General features: G+C 44.3%; 1 protein-coding gene across 1 annotated transcript in view; it reads left to right on the top strand.

Moving 5' to 3' along the window:
* The window catches only part of MERTK (MER proto-oncogene, tyrosine kinase), a 135,671-nt gene that overhangs the window by 105,113 nt on the left and 11,708 nt on the right, over window positions 1–18,850 (top strand). Inside the window, 5 exon segments of the mRNA NM_001192024.2 lie at window positions 2,911–2,996; window positions 4,604–4,699; window positions 5,651–5,731; window positions 10,828–10,920; window positions 13,208–13,326. Of these exon segments, the coding sequence (NP_001178953.2) occupies window positions 2,911–2,996; window positions 4,604–4,699; window positions 5,651–5,731; window positions 10,828–10,920; window positions 13,208–13,326 (475 nt within the window).

Here is an 18,850-nt window from a genome sequence, read left to right as displayed (position 1 = left end):
GAATCATGGCAGTTTTGAAATACACAAAAATTTGGGCGAAGAAGGCTAGTCCTACTAAGTATAAAAACATGTTTGGTGATTAGGACAGCGAGGTATTGTTACATATAGAGAAAACTCAGTCTGTGGACATCACAGGGTGCCCATATCAGGTGGGAGTAGAATAAACATGAAGATTCCATTTCAAAGCTTTGCAGGAAGGAAAGAATATTAAAAAAAAAAAAAAAAAAATACAGACAGCCTGTTCTGTGCATTGAATGGAGAGAGATGAGGAGGACAGACATGGGGCTGCCTACATGTACCTTATAGTCTGGCAGTTAAGAAATGCAGAATAAAATACTCCAAGTGAAAATATTTCTATCAGCTAGGCCTCCACTAACTCATGGGTCCACAGAACCTAGAAGTTTACCACCAAAACAGATATTAGGTTTTATCTGCTTCAACCCTAGCTTGAATAACTTGGTACTGTTTGAAGTTGAATGTTCTAGAACTTCCCAGAGTGGAGTTATGAAGTACAGCAAATATACTAACAAAATTACAGGACTGCTTCAAATATTTCAGAATAAAGTTATCAGGAACCATTACCAGGAACCACTGAGCAGAAGCTGTAAACAAGTGACAGGTTGTCACAAATTATTTTTATACTGAAGTCAGTTTCCATGGTTTTCACTGCAAAACCCTAGATTTATTTGTTCATTCATTTGTACAAGCACCTTTCATGTGTTCATTTTTAATGAAAATACATTTATTTTCTACTTATAAAATTAATATTCTTATAGTTTTTTTGTTGTTAAAAAATCAGATTATATAGAACAGTTGAAAGTAGAAAGTGAAACTTGTCTGTAACTCCATGGTTGATACTCCATGGTCTCAGTTGCTATTTTGGCATAAATCCTTCCAAATTGTTTGCCTTGCATATAAATATATTATTTTTAACATGTTTTCTATTTTAAAATAATCTATATGCATAAGAAAAAGTGAGGTTAAGTCTATAATTTAGACTCACTAATTCATAATACTTTCATACCAATCAGGCTAAAGCAGTGACTAAATGGATTTTTTAAAATAGGCTTTATTTTTTAGGGAAATTTTGTATTTACAAAAACATTGAGAAGGCAGTATAGAAACTTTTCATATATATCACATCCAGGATCCCCTGTTATTAACATTTTATGTTAGTGCATTTTATGTTAGTTATATTTGCTACAATCAGTCAGACAGTATCAATACATTATCATTAACTAAAGTCCATACTTTATTCGAATTTCCTTTGTTTTTACCTACTATCCCTCCTCTATTCTGGGGTTCTGTCCGGGACACCACACTACATTGTCTCCTTAGGCTCCATGTCTCCTTAGACTCCATGAGTTTCCCAGACTTTCCTTGTTTTTGATGACCTTGATAGTTTTCAGGAGTACTGGCCAGGTATTTTGTAGGATACCCTGTATTAGAATTTGTGTGGTGTTCTGGTCATGATTAGACGGGGGTGGTGGACTATTGAAAGGAAGCCCACAGAGGCAGAGTACCATCTTCATCCTGTTACATCCAGATACAGACTGTCAGTGTGATTTCACTGTTGATGTTGATCCCGATCACCTAGCTGAGGCGGTATCTGCCTAGTTCCTTTACCATAGTTATTTTTTTCTCCCTTTTTATACTGGGCTCTTTGGAAGCAAGTCAGTGTTTGCAGCTCACATTTACAGGGTGAGGAGTTAACACTCCCCCCATCTCTTAAATACAGAAAGTGTTAGTCGTTCTCAGTCATGTCTGACTCTTTGCAACCCCATGGACTGTAGCCCACCAGGCTCCTTTGTCCAAGGGATTTCCCAGACAAGAATACTGGAGTCAGTTGCCATTTCCTTCTCCAAGGGATCTTCCCAACCCAGGTATGGAACCTGGATCTCCTATATTTCAGGCGGATCCTTTACCGTCTGAACCACCAGGGAAGCCCTAAAATACAGAGTATGTATATGAAATATTTGGAATTCTTCTGCACAGGAGACTTGTTTCTCTTCCCCTCTTTATTTATTTATACACACACATGCATGTATATACATAAACATGTATATATGTATCAATTTGGAGTCATGAATATTCCTTTTATACTTTGGGTTATAATCCAACACAACTTCATTGTGTTGCTCAAATTGTTACAGCTTTGGCCGTTGGGAGCTTATCAGTTGTTCTAAACTCTCCATGGTTCCTAGACAGAGTCCTAAAATGGATCTAAGGAAGAAGCTTATTTCTCCTGGTGGGAAATGTTTCTGGCCTAGAAGAGCTCTCTTAACAGGCAGCAGCCTAGTAGCATCTCGTGGACTCAGCCCCAGCCTGGGGAGCTCTCTGTTTCTAGTCTGAGATTGAAAGGTTGTTGTTGAATCATGTGAATACACCGGGATTCTTGGCCCCCGGAGGAGAAGAATTCAATCCGGGGCCAGAGACGAGGCTTGATCGCTCAGAGCTTTTGTGTAATAAAGTTTTATTAAAGTATAAAGGAGATAGAGAAAGCTTCTGACATAGGCATCAGAAGGGGGCAGAAAGAGTACCCCCTTGCTAGTGTTAATAATGAGGTTATATAATCCAAAGACTGTCTGGAGGTTGTAAAGACCTCATCAGACCTACTCCCATAATTTACATTTTAAGATAACACTGTCCTCAGGCAAGATACATCCTTGTAAAGACCAGGTCTACTCCCATAATTAACATTTTAAGATAACAGAAGGTTGAATCCAAAGACTGTCCTTAGGCAGGATACATTATTGTTATATAATCCTAAGGAATGTGGAGAAAGAAAAAAAGTTTGTCCTTTCTTCCTCCTTGAGAATTCCAGACCCCTCTCTCCTTGGGGACCCCTAGATTTCTTATCAACCTGCCTAGGAAATGACTCTCTCAAGATGTCCGTTATCATTCACCCAGGAGCGCCTTCACAGAGGAGGATTCAGAATTGGTCATCAGCTACATGGCAAAGCAGTCTTTCTGCCGGCAAGTCATCGAGCTCACCCGTAAGTTGACCTTCATTTCTCTCTTTTGGCAAAGGCCAAGACTATTGAGGGGCTTCCCTGGTATCCAGTGATTTAGACTCCATGCTTCCAATGCAGAGGATGCGGGTTCAATCCCTGGTTAGGGGACTAATTTCTCACATGCTGTGTGACCAAAAAGAAATGATTAAGAACAAGCAAAAAACCACAAATTAATTGATGGATTTCTAACAAAAGCCAAAGGAGTTGAAGAATGTCTATCTTTAATGTGCAAAATGTCTTTGGAAAGCAACAAGCAGGGAATCCAACATGGCCCTGGGCTTCCCTGCCGGGCAATTCCCTGGAAACCTGGAGCTGTACTTGAGGTGAAGGCCCTGGAGTTAAGGACTCCTGGTGTTTGAAACATGGGAGGAAGAAGGAACTCTCAGGGTGAGAGGAGAAGATGCGGGCAGAGGGACTTAAAAGAAACAGCAAAGCAACTGTCATAACCTCAGAGCTCATTTCCTGTTTTTTCCTGGCAACCAAGTCAGAGAACAACTTCCTAACATACTTTGCGACAATTATGGTTTGAACTTTGCTGAATCAGAGCAGCAACTCTTAGTCTCAAAGAATGGGAATAAACAGCTCTGTTCTTGAATAATTTCAGAAACAGGGTAGAAAGTGTTCGAATATTATCAAATTCAAGTGTCTGGATGTTTGCCGAAAAACAAAACAATAAATAAATATAAGGATGATGGAATGCAGATTGTGATGAAACAAAAACTCATTTGATGTAGAATGTTATTAATTCCTTCTCTTATCCAGAAGTTTTGAGATTTAGGTGTCTATTCTTGCATTAAAAAAAAAAAAAATCCTCTGTTTGGACCAATTTCTTTCTCTGATGGAGGGACGATTTGGGTAAAATTTTTCCGCTGAGAGCTAATGTGTTATTTCTAATGATCCACATTGTTTCTTTTTCTTTCAAAGTCTTGCTCATTCCCGAAGTATGGCACAAACTGAATCATTTGCCAGTAGTTACCAAATTGGTCTCCCTTTCCTGGTTAATACTTCTTGTTGATAACATTGATTGTGCAGCATATCTACACCTTACAGGAAATCTTAGTCTTCAGTCTCCCCACCAAGTATTCCACTTTGCGCCTCTTATGTCATTAGAGCGAGGTTCTACGCACCATACGCAAAACAGACTGTGCCTTGTTCTCGACGTGTCTCCCGTGGATTCTGTGCCAGCTTCCCCAGCGGGGAGGGCGGAGGAGATGTCCTGATGACGGTTTCGTATCCCATAGTTAGGGGTATAATAGTAAATACTAGAAAGAATATTGACTTGTCTTCTTCACTCCTTTAAGTGAAGGGCAAAGCTCCCCTGCATGAATATGATTGCCAGCTGCCCAATGGGAATGGTTCTGATTTTTATAATCGTTCAGGATTAATTTTGCCCTGATGGATTGATTTTACTCACTTTAATCACAGCAGGATTAAGTACGATATTTCATTATTGACATTTGGCAGGAAGAGCTATGCATATAAAATGAGAAAAATGTTAAACTTTTTTATGGAACTTTATGATTTTAATTATGTTCACACGAAAGGAAGCATCCTGACAGGTCATATATGTTCTGTCACTCCTTTTATAGTACAGAGCTTGGGAGTCAGTGAGGAGCTGCAGAATAAACTAGAGGATGTCATGATTGACAGGAGCCTTCTTATTCTTGGAAAAATTCTGGGGGAAGGTAAGCAGTTTTTTTCTTCCAAAATATGAGTAAAAAGGTAAGCAGCTCACAGTCATTTTTTAAAATATATATATTAAATAGAATACCATTCTTGTGACTTTAACTTTTAATACAAATATCCATAGTTCTGTTTTATAACTTTTAAAATGAAAAAGTCAACAGTGATTTCTGAAACTCAGATGTGACCTATGAAAAGAGCCTCAGACTTCCCCGGTTGCCTAGTGTTAAAGAATCTGCCTACCAGTGCAGGGCCATGGGTTCAGTCCCTGGTCAGGGAAGACCCCACGTGCCGCGGGCAGCTAGTCCTGTGTCCCACTACTACTGAGGCCCGAGCTCTGCAACAAGAGAAGCACCACAATGAGAAAGCCACGCACCACAACTGGAGAAATCCCCAAGGCCCGACACAGCCAGAAGTAAACAAATAAATAACAAAATTTAAAAAAGAAAAGAGCCTCTTAAACATATCAATTCCCTCCTTCATTAAAAAGCAGCAGTTCATTGGTCGGCTTACCATACACTTTCAATGTTTTCCTCTAGTTCTTAAGCTTACTATTCTTTGCACCTGCCAAGTTACATGTGAACAAAAGTGAAGATACACATTTCGTGTCAAAATCATCTTAGGATGAATGGTAGAAGTATTAAGAGTTTGTACTCGATGCATGTCAGTAACAATTTCCAGGTTGTCTTATAAGTTTCCTGGATCAGTTTTGATGCTTAATAAAGTGATGAACTGAGCTAAGTCTGAGCCAAACAAGCCTGTGAGAAGCAGGAGGCTAGTGCACGGCCTGTGCCCGGAGTTGACCAGTGTAGGGGGCCTGGGCTGGCTCTGACCCGCTGCTGTGTGGAGGTCACTCTGGGGTCACATGAAAATAACAGCTCTGGTGCTGTCCCACTGTTGTGGGCAGGAAAGATTTTGCACAAGGTCAATATAGATGTTGTTTTATTTCACAGGAGAGTTTGGGTCTGTCATGGAAGGAAATCTTAATCAGGAAGATGGGACCTCTCAGAAGGTGGCTGTGAAAACCATGAAGTGTGAGTTAACCCCGATTATTCTAGGGGCGGGCAGCTATTTCAGCATCTGGTGCTTCATCAGGCCAGTGATGGATGATGGAGTTCATGTGTCATGATCCCTATCAAGTCACAGAGGGAGAGCTACTATGATGAACTGTTCATACCTGCATCGTATATTCTTTTCTTGTTTAGTGTTTTGTTTATTTATGTATTTATTATTGAAGTCTTGATGATTTATGGGCTTCCCAGGTGGTGCTAGTGGTTAAGAAACTGCCTGAAATGCAGGAGACAAAGAGTTTGATCCCTGGGATGGGAAGATCCCCTGGGGAAGGGAATAGCAACCCACTCCAGTACTCTTGCCTGGAGGATCCCCATGGACAGAGAAGGCTGGTGGGCTACAGTCCATGCGGCCACAAAGAGTCGGACACAACTGAGTCACTGAGCAGGCATGCACACAGTTGGCTTACACAGTTTCAGGGCTACAGCAAAATGATTCAGTTATACAGATAGATTTTTGCATATTCTTTACACTTGCCAGGGAGGGGGAAATTTGCCTCTCCACCCATCTTAAGTTCTCATGGCTGGCCTAATAATAAACTTGACACAGGACAGATTAAAAGGAGAAAAAACATAAATTTTAATTAATGCCCAGGAAGATCTCATAGAAATGGGACTTACAAAGTGGCCAAAGGAGGCACTGTGTAAATGTTTTAGAGAAACAACACAATTGTGAGGGAATGACAGGACAAAGAAACTTGAGTGAGATGTCCAATTAAGTGAAGAATCCAAACAGAGTCTGGGCTTGGAGTAGTCAATTTAAAGACCTCTCAAGGTTTGTTTATACAGGCTTCTTCAGCCTGAATTCCCTATCTCTGGTGATAAGGATGTCCTTCATCTTTCACTGAGAGATTTATTTCCTGCTTTCAGGAAGACAAAAAGGAGGGTCAGAGCGTCCCTCTTGGATTAGCCGTTTCCTAAGTAACTGTGATTCAGAATAATCAGTATGCCACTGTGGATGACCCATTGAGCCCCAACGCACGAGGCAATAGCGTTTGTTGTTTACTCTCTACCTCCCTGCCTCTGTCACCTAGTAGAGATAATGATTCCAAAGTAAGGCATGAATTTCCAAGGCAGGCTGGATCTGGTAGCAGCATCTGACCCCAGGGGTCATTCTGGCTTAGCTTGGTGGATTCACTTCCTCACATGAGGGTGTTTGTGTGGGTCTGCAGGAAGCTGTGGGCTGCCTGGAAGGCAGGATTCTCAGAGAGAGGAGAAGTGTTCTTTGGTCAAAGGCATAGGAAGGAGAGCCGTGATCACGGACTACAGTCTCCAAGTGAGCTGAGGAGAATGTCTGCATCTGGGTCAGGAAGGGCCTGAAAAGTCATCACAGAGTCTGTTTCCAACCCATGAGTGGTAAAGCACTGACTGTTAAGAGTCTTCAGCAATGAGGAACAAGAGCAGACGACATTCTGGAATGTTCACTTTGGTTCCAGTGTGGAGGAGGAGGAACTATTAATACAGTGTTGACAAAAATAGTGATAGATGCCAATTAGAACACTCCAGAATCTGTGCTGGTGTCCAGAGAGACACAGGCTTGATTCCTGAGTTGGGAAGATCCCCTGGAGAAGGAAATGGCAACCACTCCAGTATTCTTGCCTGGAAATTTCCATGGACAGAGGAGCCTGGCAGGCTACAGTCCACGGGGTCGCCAAGAGTCAGACACGACTGAGCGACTGAACATGAACAGGACTTCCCTGGTGGTCCAGTGATTAAGACTCTGCGCTTCCACGGCAGGGGGCACAGACTGAATCCCAGAGGGATCTCTGGTCAGGGGACTAAGGTCCCACATGCCATGCAGCGCGGCCACAAAATAAATAAATAAATAAATAAAAGTACATTTTAAGAAAAGAATGGAAGAAAATAGAAAATTAGGGTAATTTGTATAGGAATCGCATCCACGCTAATGATCAAAGATTGAAAGCCCAGTCAGTCTCCGGACTCCAAGTCACACACTCTTCTACACTGGCCTGGAGGGGTTGCACCACGGGGGAGGGTTTTGCCCGCCATCACACTTGGTTGTTTGGGGCAAAGTGGGCAGACGTTTCCTGAGTTTGCTTTGATAGAAGGATTAATATATATTAAGCCCATAGGAGGCACAGACCTTGTACTACATGCTCTTATATGTGACTCCAGCCAATACTCCACTCCTGTTAATGTTAATGTGCATTCCCTAAAGTGTGCCGGCTTTATGTTTGATTTTTTTCCTATTTTTTTGGTGGGGGTGCACCCTGCAAGATTTGCAGAATCTTAGTTCCGCAACCAGAGATTGAACCAGGGCCCTTAGCAGTGTAAGTGCAGAATCCTAACCACTGGACCACCTGGGAATTCCCTATAGTTGATTTTAATTGTAGCAGCTCAGTGGTAAAGAATCCTCCTGCCAATGCAGGAGACATGGGTTCAACCCCCGGCTCAGGAAGATCCCCTGGAGAACGGAATGACAAACTGCTCCAGTACTCTTGCCTGGGAAACCCCATGGACAGCGGAGCTTGGCGGGCTACAGTCCATGGGGTTGCAAAGAGTCGGACACAACGAAGCGACTAAAAATAACACAAAATACATCATCTTAAGGCTGATTGCAAATAGGAAAAGGAGTACGTCAAGGCTGTATATTGTCACCCTACTTATTTAACTTACATGCAGAGTACATCATGAGACACACTGGGCTGGATGAAGCACAAGCTGGAATCAAGATAGCCAGGAGAAATATCAATAACCTCAGATATGCCGATGACACCACCCTTATGGCAGAAAGTGAAGAAGAACTAAGGAGCCTCTTGATGAAAGTGAAAGAGGAGAGTGAAAAAGTTGGCTTAAAGCTCAACATTCAGAAAACGAAGATCATGGCATCTGGTCCCATCACTTCATGTCAAATAGATGGGGAAACAGTGGAAACAGTGGCTGACTTTATTTTTTGGGGCTCCAAAATCACTGCAGATGGTGACTGCAGCCATGAAATTAAAAGACGCTTACTCCTTGGAAGGAAAGTTATGACCAACCTAGACAGCATATTAAAAAGCAGAGACATTACTTTGTCAGTAAAGGTCCATCTAGTCAAGGCTATGGTTTTTCCCAGTGGTCATGTATGGATGTGAGAGTTGGACTATAAAGAAGGCTGAGCCCCGAAGAATTGATGCTTTTGAATTGTGGTGTTGAAGAAGACTCTTGAGAGTCCCTTGGACTGCAAGGAGATCCAACCAGTCCATCCTAAAGGAGATCAGTCCTGGGTGTTCATTGGAAGGACTGATGTTGAAACTGAAACTCCAATACTTTGGCCACCTGATGCAAAGAGCTGACTCATTTGAAAAGACCCTAATGCTGGGAAAGATTGAGGGCAGGAGGAGAAGGGGATGACAGAGGATGAAATGGTTGGATGGCATCACCGACTCAATGGACATGGGTTTGGGTGGACTCCGGGAGTTGGTGATGGACAGGGAGGCCTGATGTGCTGTGGTTCATGGGGTTGCAAAGAGTTAGACACAACTGAGCGACTGAACTGAACTGAAGAATCTTTTAAATTTACAGTTCAGAGACATTGAGTACATTCATATTCTTGTGCAACCATCACCACCATCCACCTCCATAACTTTTTCACCTCACAAAACTGAACTCCATACCCATTAAAGAACAACCCCCATTCTCCCCACCCCGTCTTGCACCTGGCACTCACCATTCAACTTTCTGCGAATTGGACTTCTCTAAATACCTCATTGGAAAAGACTCTGATGCTGGGAGGGATTGGGGGCAGGAGGAGAAGCAGACAACAGAGGATGAGATGGCTGGATGGCATCACTGACTCGATGGACTTGAGTCTGAGTGAACTCCAGGAGTTGGTGATGGACAGGGAGGCCTGGCGTGCTGCGATTCATGGGGTCACAAAGAGTTGGACACTACTGAGCGACTTAACTGAACTGAACTGAAATACCTCACAAAAGTGGAATCATACAGTATTTGTCCTCGTGTGACTGGCTTATTTCACTCAGCCTAATTATAGAATTTTAAATGTCTCTTTTGAGTTGGCATGATTCCAGAAACTTGGTATGAAAGTGCATCTAGTTCACAAGGCAGAATTGTGCAACCAGACTTGCAAGAAATGTGCTGAGAGAGAGAAGCAGTTTGTTCTTTTTTTGAGGCAAAAATCATTGCAACAGACCAGTTGGATTCAATTTTAGGTGTTGGGTTTTTTTTGTTGTTTTTTGCTATTAATAATCAGTTCAGTTCAGTTCAGTCGCTCAGTCGTGTCCGACTCTTTGTGACTCCATGGACTGCAGCACCCCAAGCTTCCCTGTCCATCACCAACTCCCGGAGCTTGCTCGTACTCAATGTTCATTGAGTTGGTGATGCCACCCCAATATCTCATCCTCTGTTGTCCCCGTCTCCTCCTACCTTCAATCTTTCCCAGCATCAGGGTCTTTTCCAATGAGTCAGTTCTTCGCATCAGATGGCCAAAGTATTGGCGTTTCAGCTTCAGCATCAGTCCTTCCAATGAATATTCAGGACTAATTTCCTTGAGGATTGACTGGTTTGATCTCTTAATTTTTAGAATGGTTTTAGATTTATAGAAGGGGACTTTCCTGGTGGCTCCAGCAGTAAAGAATCCACCTGCCAATGCAGGAGACATGGGTTTGATCCCTGGGTCAAGAAGATCCCCAGGAGAAGGGCATGGCAGCCCACTCTAGCATTGCCTGGGAAATCCCAAGGACAGAGGAGCCTGGTGGGCTACAGTCCAACAGGGTCACGAAGAGTTGGACACAACTTAGCAAGTAAACGGCAACAACAGATTACATTAGGGTCCAACTTGTGTTGTATGTTCTGTAGGTTTTGACAAATGCATTATGTCCTGTGTCCACCATTCCAGGGTCACACAGAAGTTTCATCTCCTGAAAATCCCTATAGGCAACCGATTCATCCCTCCCCCCAACCAGTCCCTGGCAACCACTCTTACTGTCGCTATCATTTTGCCTTTTCCTGATTCTACTTTTAAAGAATAAAATTGCTATTCCTCTTTCCCCTTCTCTGAGTAATAACTCATGGCTAACTTTTTCCATCTTTTCTTTTAGTGGACAACTTTTCGCAGCGAGAGATTGAGGAATTTCTCAGTGAGGCTGCATGCATGAAAGACTTCAACCATCCGAACGTCATTCGGCTCCTAGGTACTCACGGAAATGCAGCATTGGGTGACCGGAGGGCCTCGGCTGATACACTCTGGGCCCAAGCAAAAATCTCTGGGGCAGATAAACATTATGCCTTGTATAATCCCAGAGTACTTCATAACATTGGGTTTTTGCGAATTCCCTGGCAGTCACGTGGTTAGGACTCAGCCCTTCCTCTGCAGGAGGCCTGGGTTCAATCCCTGGTTGGGGAACTAATATCCTGCAAAAGAAAAAAAAAAAGAGTTGAGTTTTTCTCCCAAAAGACTTTTTATGGTTGCATTTTTCTGAAGCTGGTTGTAAAAATAGGCCTAAATTTCCTGGATACCAGTGAACTCGGGAGTGTTTAGTGTCCACAGAATTCTAAGTTGCTATGGATTAAAATAGCCTCACTTACCCCCAACCCCACCCCCCGCCCTTACAGGGCTTCCCTGATGGCTCAGTCGGTAAAGAATCTGCCTGCAATTCAGGAGATCTGGGTTCATTCCCTGGGTGGCAAAGATCCCCTGGAGAAGGAAATGGCTCCTCCACTATTCTCCCACTCCAGTATTCTTGCCTGAAGAATTCCACGGACAGAGGAGCCTGGCGGGCTACAGTCCATGAGGTCGAAAAAGAGTCAGACATGATGTAGCCCTTAAACCACCACTACCACCCCACTTACAAGACATGAAAGCTGGTTATGCTATAATTTGTCTTGATTTCAGGTTGCACGTGAATCAAAGGCTAGTAGGGCAAAGCTGAAAATTAGACAAATTCCATAGATCATCTTTGAGAAACAATTTTTAAAACTTCTTTTGGCTCCACCAAGTGACATACGGGTCTTAATTCCTCTCAGGGATTTAATCTGCTCCCTGCAGTGTAAGCTAGGAGTACTAACCACTGGATCACCAGGAAAGTCCTGAGAAACCGTTTTTAAATCAATTGAATCAAGTCCCATGAAATTGTCAATATAGAGCCCAAGAAATGTGGCTTCCCTGGTGGCTCAGACAGCAAGGAATTCCCACCTGCAGTGAGAGAGACCTGGATTCAATCCTGGGTTGGGAAGATCCTCTGGAGGAGGGCATGGCAACCCACTCCAGTATTCTAGCCCGGAGAATCCCATGGACAGAGGAGCCTGGCTGGCTACAGTCCATGGGGTCACAAAGAGTCAGATATGACAGAGCAACTAAGCACAGCAGAACCTAAGAAATCAGTACTTGAAAAGATATTAAAAATTTTTTAACATATTAATTTCTTAGGATCTATGTTGGCAGTTTCATGGGATTTGAGTCAGTGATTTAACAGTGAGAATTTGGTTTTGTGACATCATTTACTAATACTCAATGGAGAGCTGGTCTCAAGTGGTTGGTGTGTGATGCTCTTCCAAAAGGGGAGAGCAACCTAAAAATAGTTGAATGTTCTGCTGACTTCTTTTTTTGCTGTCCTTTGACTTGATAAATGCTATATTCTTGGAATTTTCAATGTTTATTGTGATGGACACTGCCAGAGAGATGGGAAAACTAATGTTTGGAGACAGTGTTGTGTCAAAGAAACTACTGTGGCTCATTTGTAGCTACTGACTTCAGCAGAGTCTGAGGACAGTGGTGCTTAGTCGTTGACTACCATCTGCAAGAGCTTTGCTTTGCGAGCCTGATCTCAGACACTCTGATTGTAGCATCTGTGACAAATGATGTGGAGCTTTTCCTCTGTATAACTGTTAACATTTAGAGACACGGATTTCACCTCTGGGCCCTCAGAATTAATTCTTCCAATAGTTTTAAGTATTTGGTTGCAGGGGACTTAATATGATTAATTATTTAACCATCATCTGAAACTAGTTTGCTCTCGAATTCTACTGTGGTCACCTCCCCCTCAGTTTGACTCAGTATAACAAAAACTCCATGAGCTACTTGTTTTTTGTTGTTTAGTCACGAAGTCGTGTCTGACTCTTTCGCGACCCCATGGACTGTAGCTCACCGTGTTCCTCTGTCCCTGGGATTCCTCAGGCAAGAATACCGGAGTGGGTTGCCATATCCTTCTCCATGGCTGTACTTGGTATTGATTACTTTTTTGAGAACTTTCATGCAAAGATTGGCACTAGTCTGAAAGAAAAAAAAATACCAAGAAGTGGACCCCAGTGTGTGTTCCGTATTCTAAAACACAGAGTGTGTGAGTTGTGAGTGTTTTGTTTCATTTTTTTAACTGTGAATTTGAGAGTGCCTGGTTTCAATTACCCAGGGCTCCTGCAGCGCATTTTCTGGTCACTGCTAACAAGGGCTCTTTGTAACTTACTCTCTGGTTTTAATTCCAGGCGTATGTATAGAAATGAGCCCTCAGGGCATCCCCAGGCCCATGGTGATTTTACCCTTCATGAAATACGGGGATCTGCACACCTACCTCCTCTATTCCCGACTGGAGACTGGACCAAAGGTAATTCATCACCCTGTTGCCTGAACAGTGCTCAGGGCTCCCACGACAAGGCCAGGACGACCTCAGCGTCTAACCTACAAAGGGAAGCAGGGGACGCTGGCCTTTGTCCAGTGCTCACTGGCCCTGGGGGTTGATGTAAGGTGTCCATCGTCACAGCAGACCTGCCCATAGGTTTCATTATTCTCATCTTATGTGGGGGAGAAACCAGCTGGGGGTGGAGCTGAGTGGGCCCCTCCTGCTATCAGAGCAGCTCTTTCCTTCAAAGTCTCCTTTTTTGGATTGTTTACTATGAAATCACCAGATGTCGGAGCTGTCTCAGTTCCCAGTTGCACGGAGTTTTTTTCAGAGAGTCGGAGGGGAAATTGGTTGCATCCATCTTTCTATTTGTCCCGAGCCCCTCTGTCTTCAGAATCAGAAAGCATGTTAGGAATTGGTGGGCCCGCCTGCCTACCTTCCATGGTGCCCCTGAGAGAGGGCCGCCCCTGAGACCCCACAGGGCAAGCCTTGCCCTGAGCCCCACAGCACAGAGAAACCAACCAGAAATGGGCCCTTAGACTGCAGCACCTCACCCCCCAGCCCCAGGTGGTGGACAGGGTCCTGACGAGAGAGCAGTAGCAATGTAGTGCCTGGCAGCGCCGCAGGGGAAGGTCCTCATCCCATGAGACAGGTGAGCCTGGAGGAACGGCCACTTATCGAAAGCTTATGGAGACAGCTGGAAAAACCACAAAGCTGGGCTTCTCTGGTGGTCTAGTGGTTGAGAATCCACCTGGCAGTGCAGAGGACACGTGTCCCATCCCTGGTCCAGGAAGATCCCATACGCCACGGAGCAACTAAGTCAGTGCTCCACATCTACTGAGCCTGTACCGTGTAGCCTGGGAGCCCCAACTACTGAAGCCCATGCACCGAGAGCCCGGGTCCCAACAAGAGAAGCCACTACAAGGAGAAGCCCCCGCATCAGAACGAAGAGTAGTCCCCGCTCACTGGAACTAGAGAAAAGCCTGTGCAGCAAAGTCAAAACTAAAGCAAATAGGGACTCCCTGGTGGCCCAGTGGTTAAGACTCTGCACTCTCAGGGCAGGCGGCCTGCGTTCCATCCCTGCTCAGGGAACTAGAGCCCACCTGTTTCAACTAAAGATGCCATGTGCCGCTACAAAACATCGAAGACTCCAACTGCTGCAACTAAGACACGGCGCAGCCAAATAAATAAATAAAATACGAGTATTTTTAAAAACAAAGTAAATCGTTAAAAAAAAACAACCTAAAACCTGAGACCAGTTTATGGAGAACATTGTCTGGAGCCTTCTCTCCTGTACCTTGCTGCCCCTGTTGGTATTGTATGCAAGTGTTATGGAAACACCAGGAGGTTTTTTATTTTCTTTTTCTTGGTTTTGTTCTGTTCTTTCAAGGGATGGTGGAAAGAACCTAAAAGAGAAAGAGTTCCTGCCTTCCTCTGGCTCCCGTGCTGGTCCCATGCTCATGCCTATTTTGGTTTTCACAATTTATGTATTTATTTTTGGTTGCACTGGGTCTTGTTGCCGTGCTTGGGCTCTCTCCAGTTTCGGTGGGTCGGGGCCCCTCCTCCTCGTGGTCCAGGAGCTTACTGTGGTGCTTTCTCTTGCTGCAGAGCACAGGCTCCAGGGGGTGGCAGCTTTGGTGGTTGTAGCATGTGGGCTCAGTCGTGTGTCTCGTGGGCCCTGGAACTCGCAGGCCTCAGTACTCGTGGTACACAGGCTTTAGCTGTGTCCCGTGGGCCCTAGAGTACACGGGCCTCAGTACTCGTGGCACACGGGCTTTAGCTGTGTCCCGTGGGCCCTGGAACTCGCGGGCCTCAGTACTCGTGGCACATGGGCTTTAGCTGTGTCCCGTGGGCCCTGGAGTACACGGGCCTCAGTACTCGTGGCACATGGGCTTTAGCTGTGTCCCGTGGGCCCTGGAGTACACGGGCCTCAGTACTCGTGGCACACGGGCTTTAGCTGTGTCCCATGGGCCCTGGAGTACACGGGCCTCAGTACTCGTGGCACACGGGCTTTAGCTGTGTCCCGTGGGCCCTGGAGTACACGGGCCTCAGTACTCGTGGCACATGGGCTTTAGCTGTGTCCCATGGGCCCTGGAGTACACGGGCCTCAGTACTCGTGGCACACGGGCTTTAGCTGTGTCCCGTGGGCCCTGGAGTACACGGGCCTCAGTACTCGTGGCACACGGGCTTTAGCTGTGTCCCGTGGGCCCTGGAGTACACGGGCCTCAGTACTCGTGGCACATGGGCTTTAGCTGTGTCCCATGGGCCCTGGAGTACACGGGCCTCAGTACTCGTGGCACATGGGCTTTAGCTGTGTCCCATGGGCCCTGGAGTACACGGGCCTCAGTACTCGTGGCACACGGGCTTTAGCTGTGTCCCGTGGGCCCTGGAGTACACGGGCCTCAGTACTCGTGGCACACGGGCTTTAGCTGTGTCCCGTGGGCCCTGGAGTACACGGGCCTCAGTACTCGTGGCACATGGGCTTTAGCTGTGTCCCGTGGGCCCTGGAGTACACGGGCCTCAGTACTCGTGGCACATGGGCTTTAGCTGTGTCCCATGGGCCCTGGAGTACACGGGCCTCAGTACTCGTGGCACATGGGCTTTAGCTGTGTCCCGTGGGCCCTGGAGTACACGGGCCTCAGTACTCGTGGCACACGGGCTTTAGCTGTGTCCTGTGGGCCCTGGAGTACACGGGCCTCAGTACTCGTGGCACACGGGCTTTAGCTGTGTCCTGTGGGCCCTGGAGTACACTGGCCTCAGTACTCGTGGCACACGGGCTTTAGCTGTGTCCTGTGGGCCCTGGAGTACACGGGCCTCAGTACTCGTGGCACATGGGCTTTAGCTGTGTCCCGTGGGCCCTGGAGTACACTGACCTCAGTACTTGTGGCACATGGGCTTTAGCTGTGTCTCATGGGCCCGGGAATACCCGGGCTTCAGTACTTGTCACACACAGGCTTTAGTTGCTCAGTGGCTTTAGTCGCTCCCTTGAATCTTCCAAGATCAGGGATCAAACCCTTGTCAGCTTTATTGGCATGCAGATTCTCATCCATTGTACCACCAGGGAAGTCCCATCAGTTTTTTTATTTTAATGGATCATACTTTTGCTGTTATGTTTAAGGACTCTTTGCCTAACCCTAGGTATAATAGATTTTCTTCTATGTTTTCTTCTAAAAATTTGTTTACATGTTATGTTTAAGTCTGTGAGCCATTTTTCATTAATGGGGTGAAATTTAGTCTGTTCTATTTTGTTTATAGATGACCAGCATCATTTGTGAAAAGATTATCCTTCATCCATTTATTGCTTTTGCACCTTTGTCAAAAGTCAACTGTGTGTACACGTGTGGGTCTGTTTCTGAGTTCTCTGCTCTGTTCCATCAAGCTGTGGGCCATCCTTTGCCCTTACCACATCTTCAATATTACTGTAGCTTTGTTGTCGTAAAATCGGGTAATGTGATTCCTCCAAATTTATCCTACTTTTTCAGAATTGTTTTCACTATTCTAGTTTGGTAAATTCTAGAATCAGTTTGTCTATGTCTGCCAAAAATACTGCTGTCATCTTATGGTTTTTTGAACAAAATAAATAAAGAAACAAAAAATAAAAAAGTTTTAAAAAATTAACAAGTAAGGAAACAAGTACACAGCATTTTACTTGCTAATGAATCATTTCTATTTGCAAAAATACAAGTATATTTCCAATGATGAAAACCCCCAGGTTTTTATAAACATTTTAAAGGGGTATATTTTTATATTTTGCTACCTTATAGCCACAGGTAAAACTGGAAGGCACAAAATGCTTCATAGGCAAACTAGAAAATCAAGCTTTTATTCAACTCTCTGCTGCCTTATCAGTCAGGTCCTTGGGAATGGACACCTCTGTTCCTTCTAGGGTCTCAGTCACGTGAGTGTGCCTTGCAGCAGGGCCAGGTGCCACACTGTTCTTTGCGTGAGTAGCACTCCTGGTCTTCTGATCCATGGACACTGGACACTTCTCTATTAATTTAGAATTAATTTAATTCTTTTGCTTTATAGTTGTCAGAGTATAAGTTTTGCACTTCTTTTGCTGAATTTATTCCTAAGTATTTTGTTGTTAATTCTTTTGTAGATGTTTTCTTAATTTCATTTTTGGACACTTCATTGTTTAGGGCATAGAAATACAATTGAGTTTTGTATGTCAACCTAGTATCCTGCGACCTTATTGAACTCATTTACTAGTTTTGCCTCACAGTAATCTTTTACGTGACCTTTGGTCACAGTCTCGCAGGAATAATGTAGTTGTGCTTGGGAAAAAAATGACACAAAGCACCTGATATTCATTATCCTTTCACAAATGTCAGCAGATTTGATATTTCTTAGCACCCAAATCCTTTCCTAGAAATTAGAATATAGAAAACCAAATGCCCCAAATATACAGAATAGAGACTTAAGGATTCATGCCTGATTTGCTTGCATTTTCTTTAAGGGTAAAGGATAATTAAAGCATTTTGTTATACAGTCTATGATTGACGTGTGTCTTAGTTGGGAAATATAAATCATTAAAAATTCAGTGTCTTGGGATTTTCCTGGTGGTCCTGTGGCTAAGACTTCACGCTCCCAGTGCAGGGGGCCTAGGTTCGATCCCTAGTCAGGGAACTAGATCCTACATGCCACAACTGAAGATCCAAGTGCCGCAACTAAGACCTGGCACAGCCAAAATGAATACGTTTTTTAAAAACTTCAGTGTCTTCATCAGTACCACTTTAGAAGACTCAAGTGCCATAGAGAGTAAGCCATGACAGTCCAACCCCTCGGGGGAGAATGTATCAAGGATGGACTCATTTATGAGTTCTAGGAACTCGTAAACCCTTCTCTTTAGGGTTCCGATTGCACTAAAACCTTGCATTACTACACAGAAGTCTTCCTGAATCATCACCCTCATAATCAATCCCAACACAGTAGATTTTCTAACACACAGTCTGGTTTGATTTTTACAACCTAGGGGAAAAAAATACACACTAGACTGTTCAAACCTAAAGAAAGGCCCCCTAGAGAAACAAAAATGAAAATTCCTAAATCCTGACTTGTGGTTCTTTGGTCCCATGATAAGGAGTAAAGACTATCCTACTTTCTGTCTAGAAGAAGAAAAGTATCTTTCAAAACATTTTAAAGTGAAACATAGCAGATGTGGGTGCATAATTGGAAACAGCTACTTTTTGGGGGACTTTTTGCCATCCAAACCCTAGACCTTCCCCCCACACCCTCCCCCACTGAAACCAGACCTCCCCTCCTTTCCGCTGTTGGTCCCACTGCCGCTCAGGACACAAGGATCCCATTTGACCTTATGACTTGTGAAAACACTATTACTCACTGTCAATACTTCTAAAGAAACAATAAAATATGATATTTGCAAGAAGTTTTAGGTTAGTTGGTTTTGTTTGCATGTTTTCATCCCTTTTAAAAACCTCACTTGTGAGGTTGCATGCACGCTCAGTCTCTTAAGTCGTGTCTGACTTTTTGTGACCCCATTGGCTGC

This window comes from Bos taurus, chromosome 11 (assembly GCF_002263795.3).
Source record: "Bos taurus isolate L1 Dominette 01449 registration number 42190680 breed Hereford chromosome 11, ARS-UCD2.0, whole genome shotgun sequence".
Taxonomy (NCBI): domain Eukaryota; kingdom Metazoa; phylum Chordata; class Mammalia; order Artiodactyla; family Bovidae; genus Bos; species Bos taurus.
Note: the sequence above shows the minus strand (reverse complement) of the source record. Positions and strands in the feature narration are given on the sequence as shown.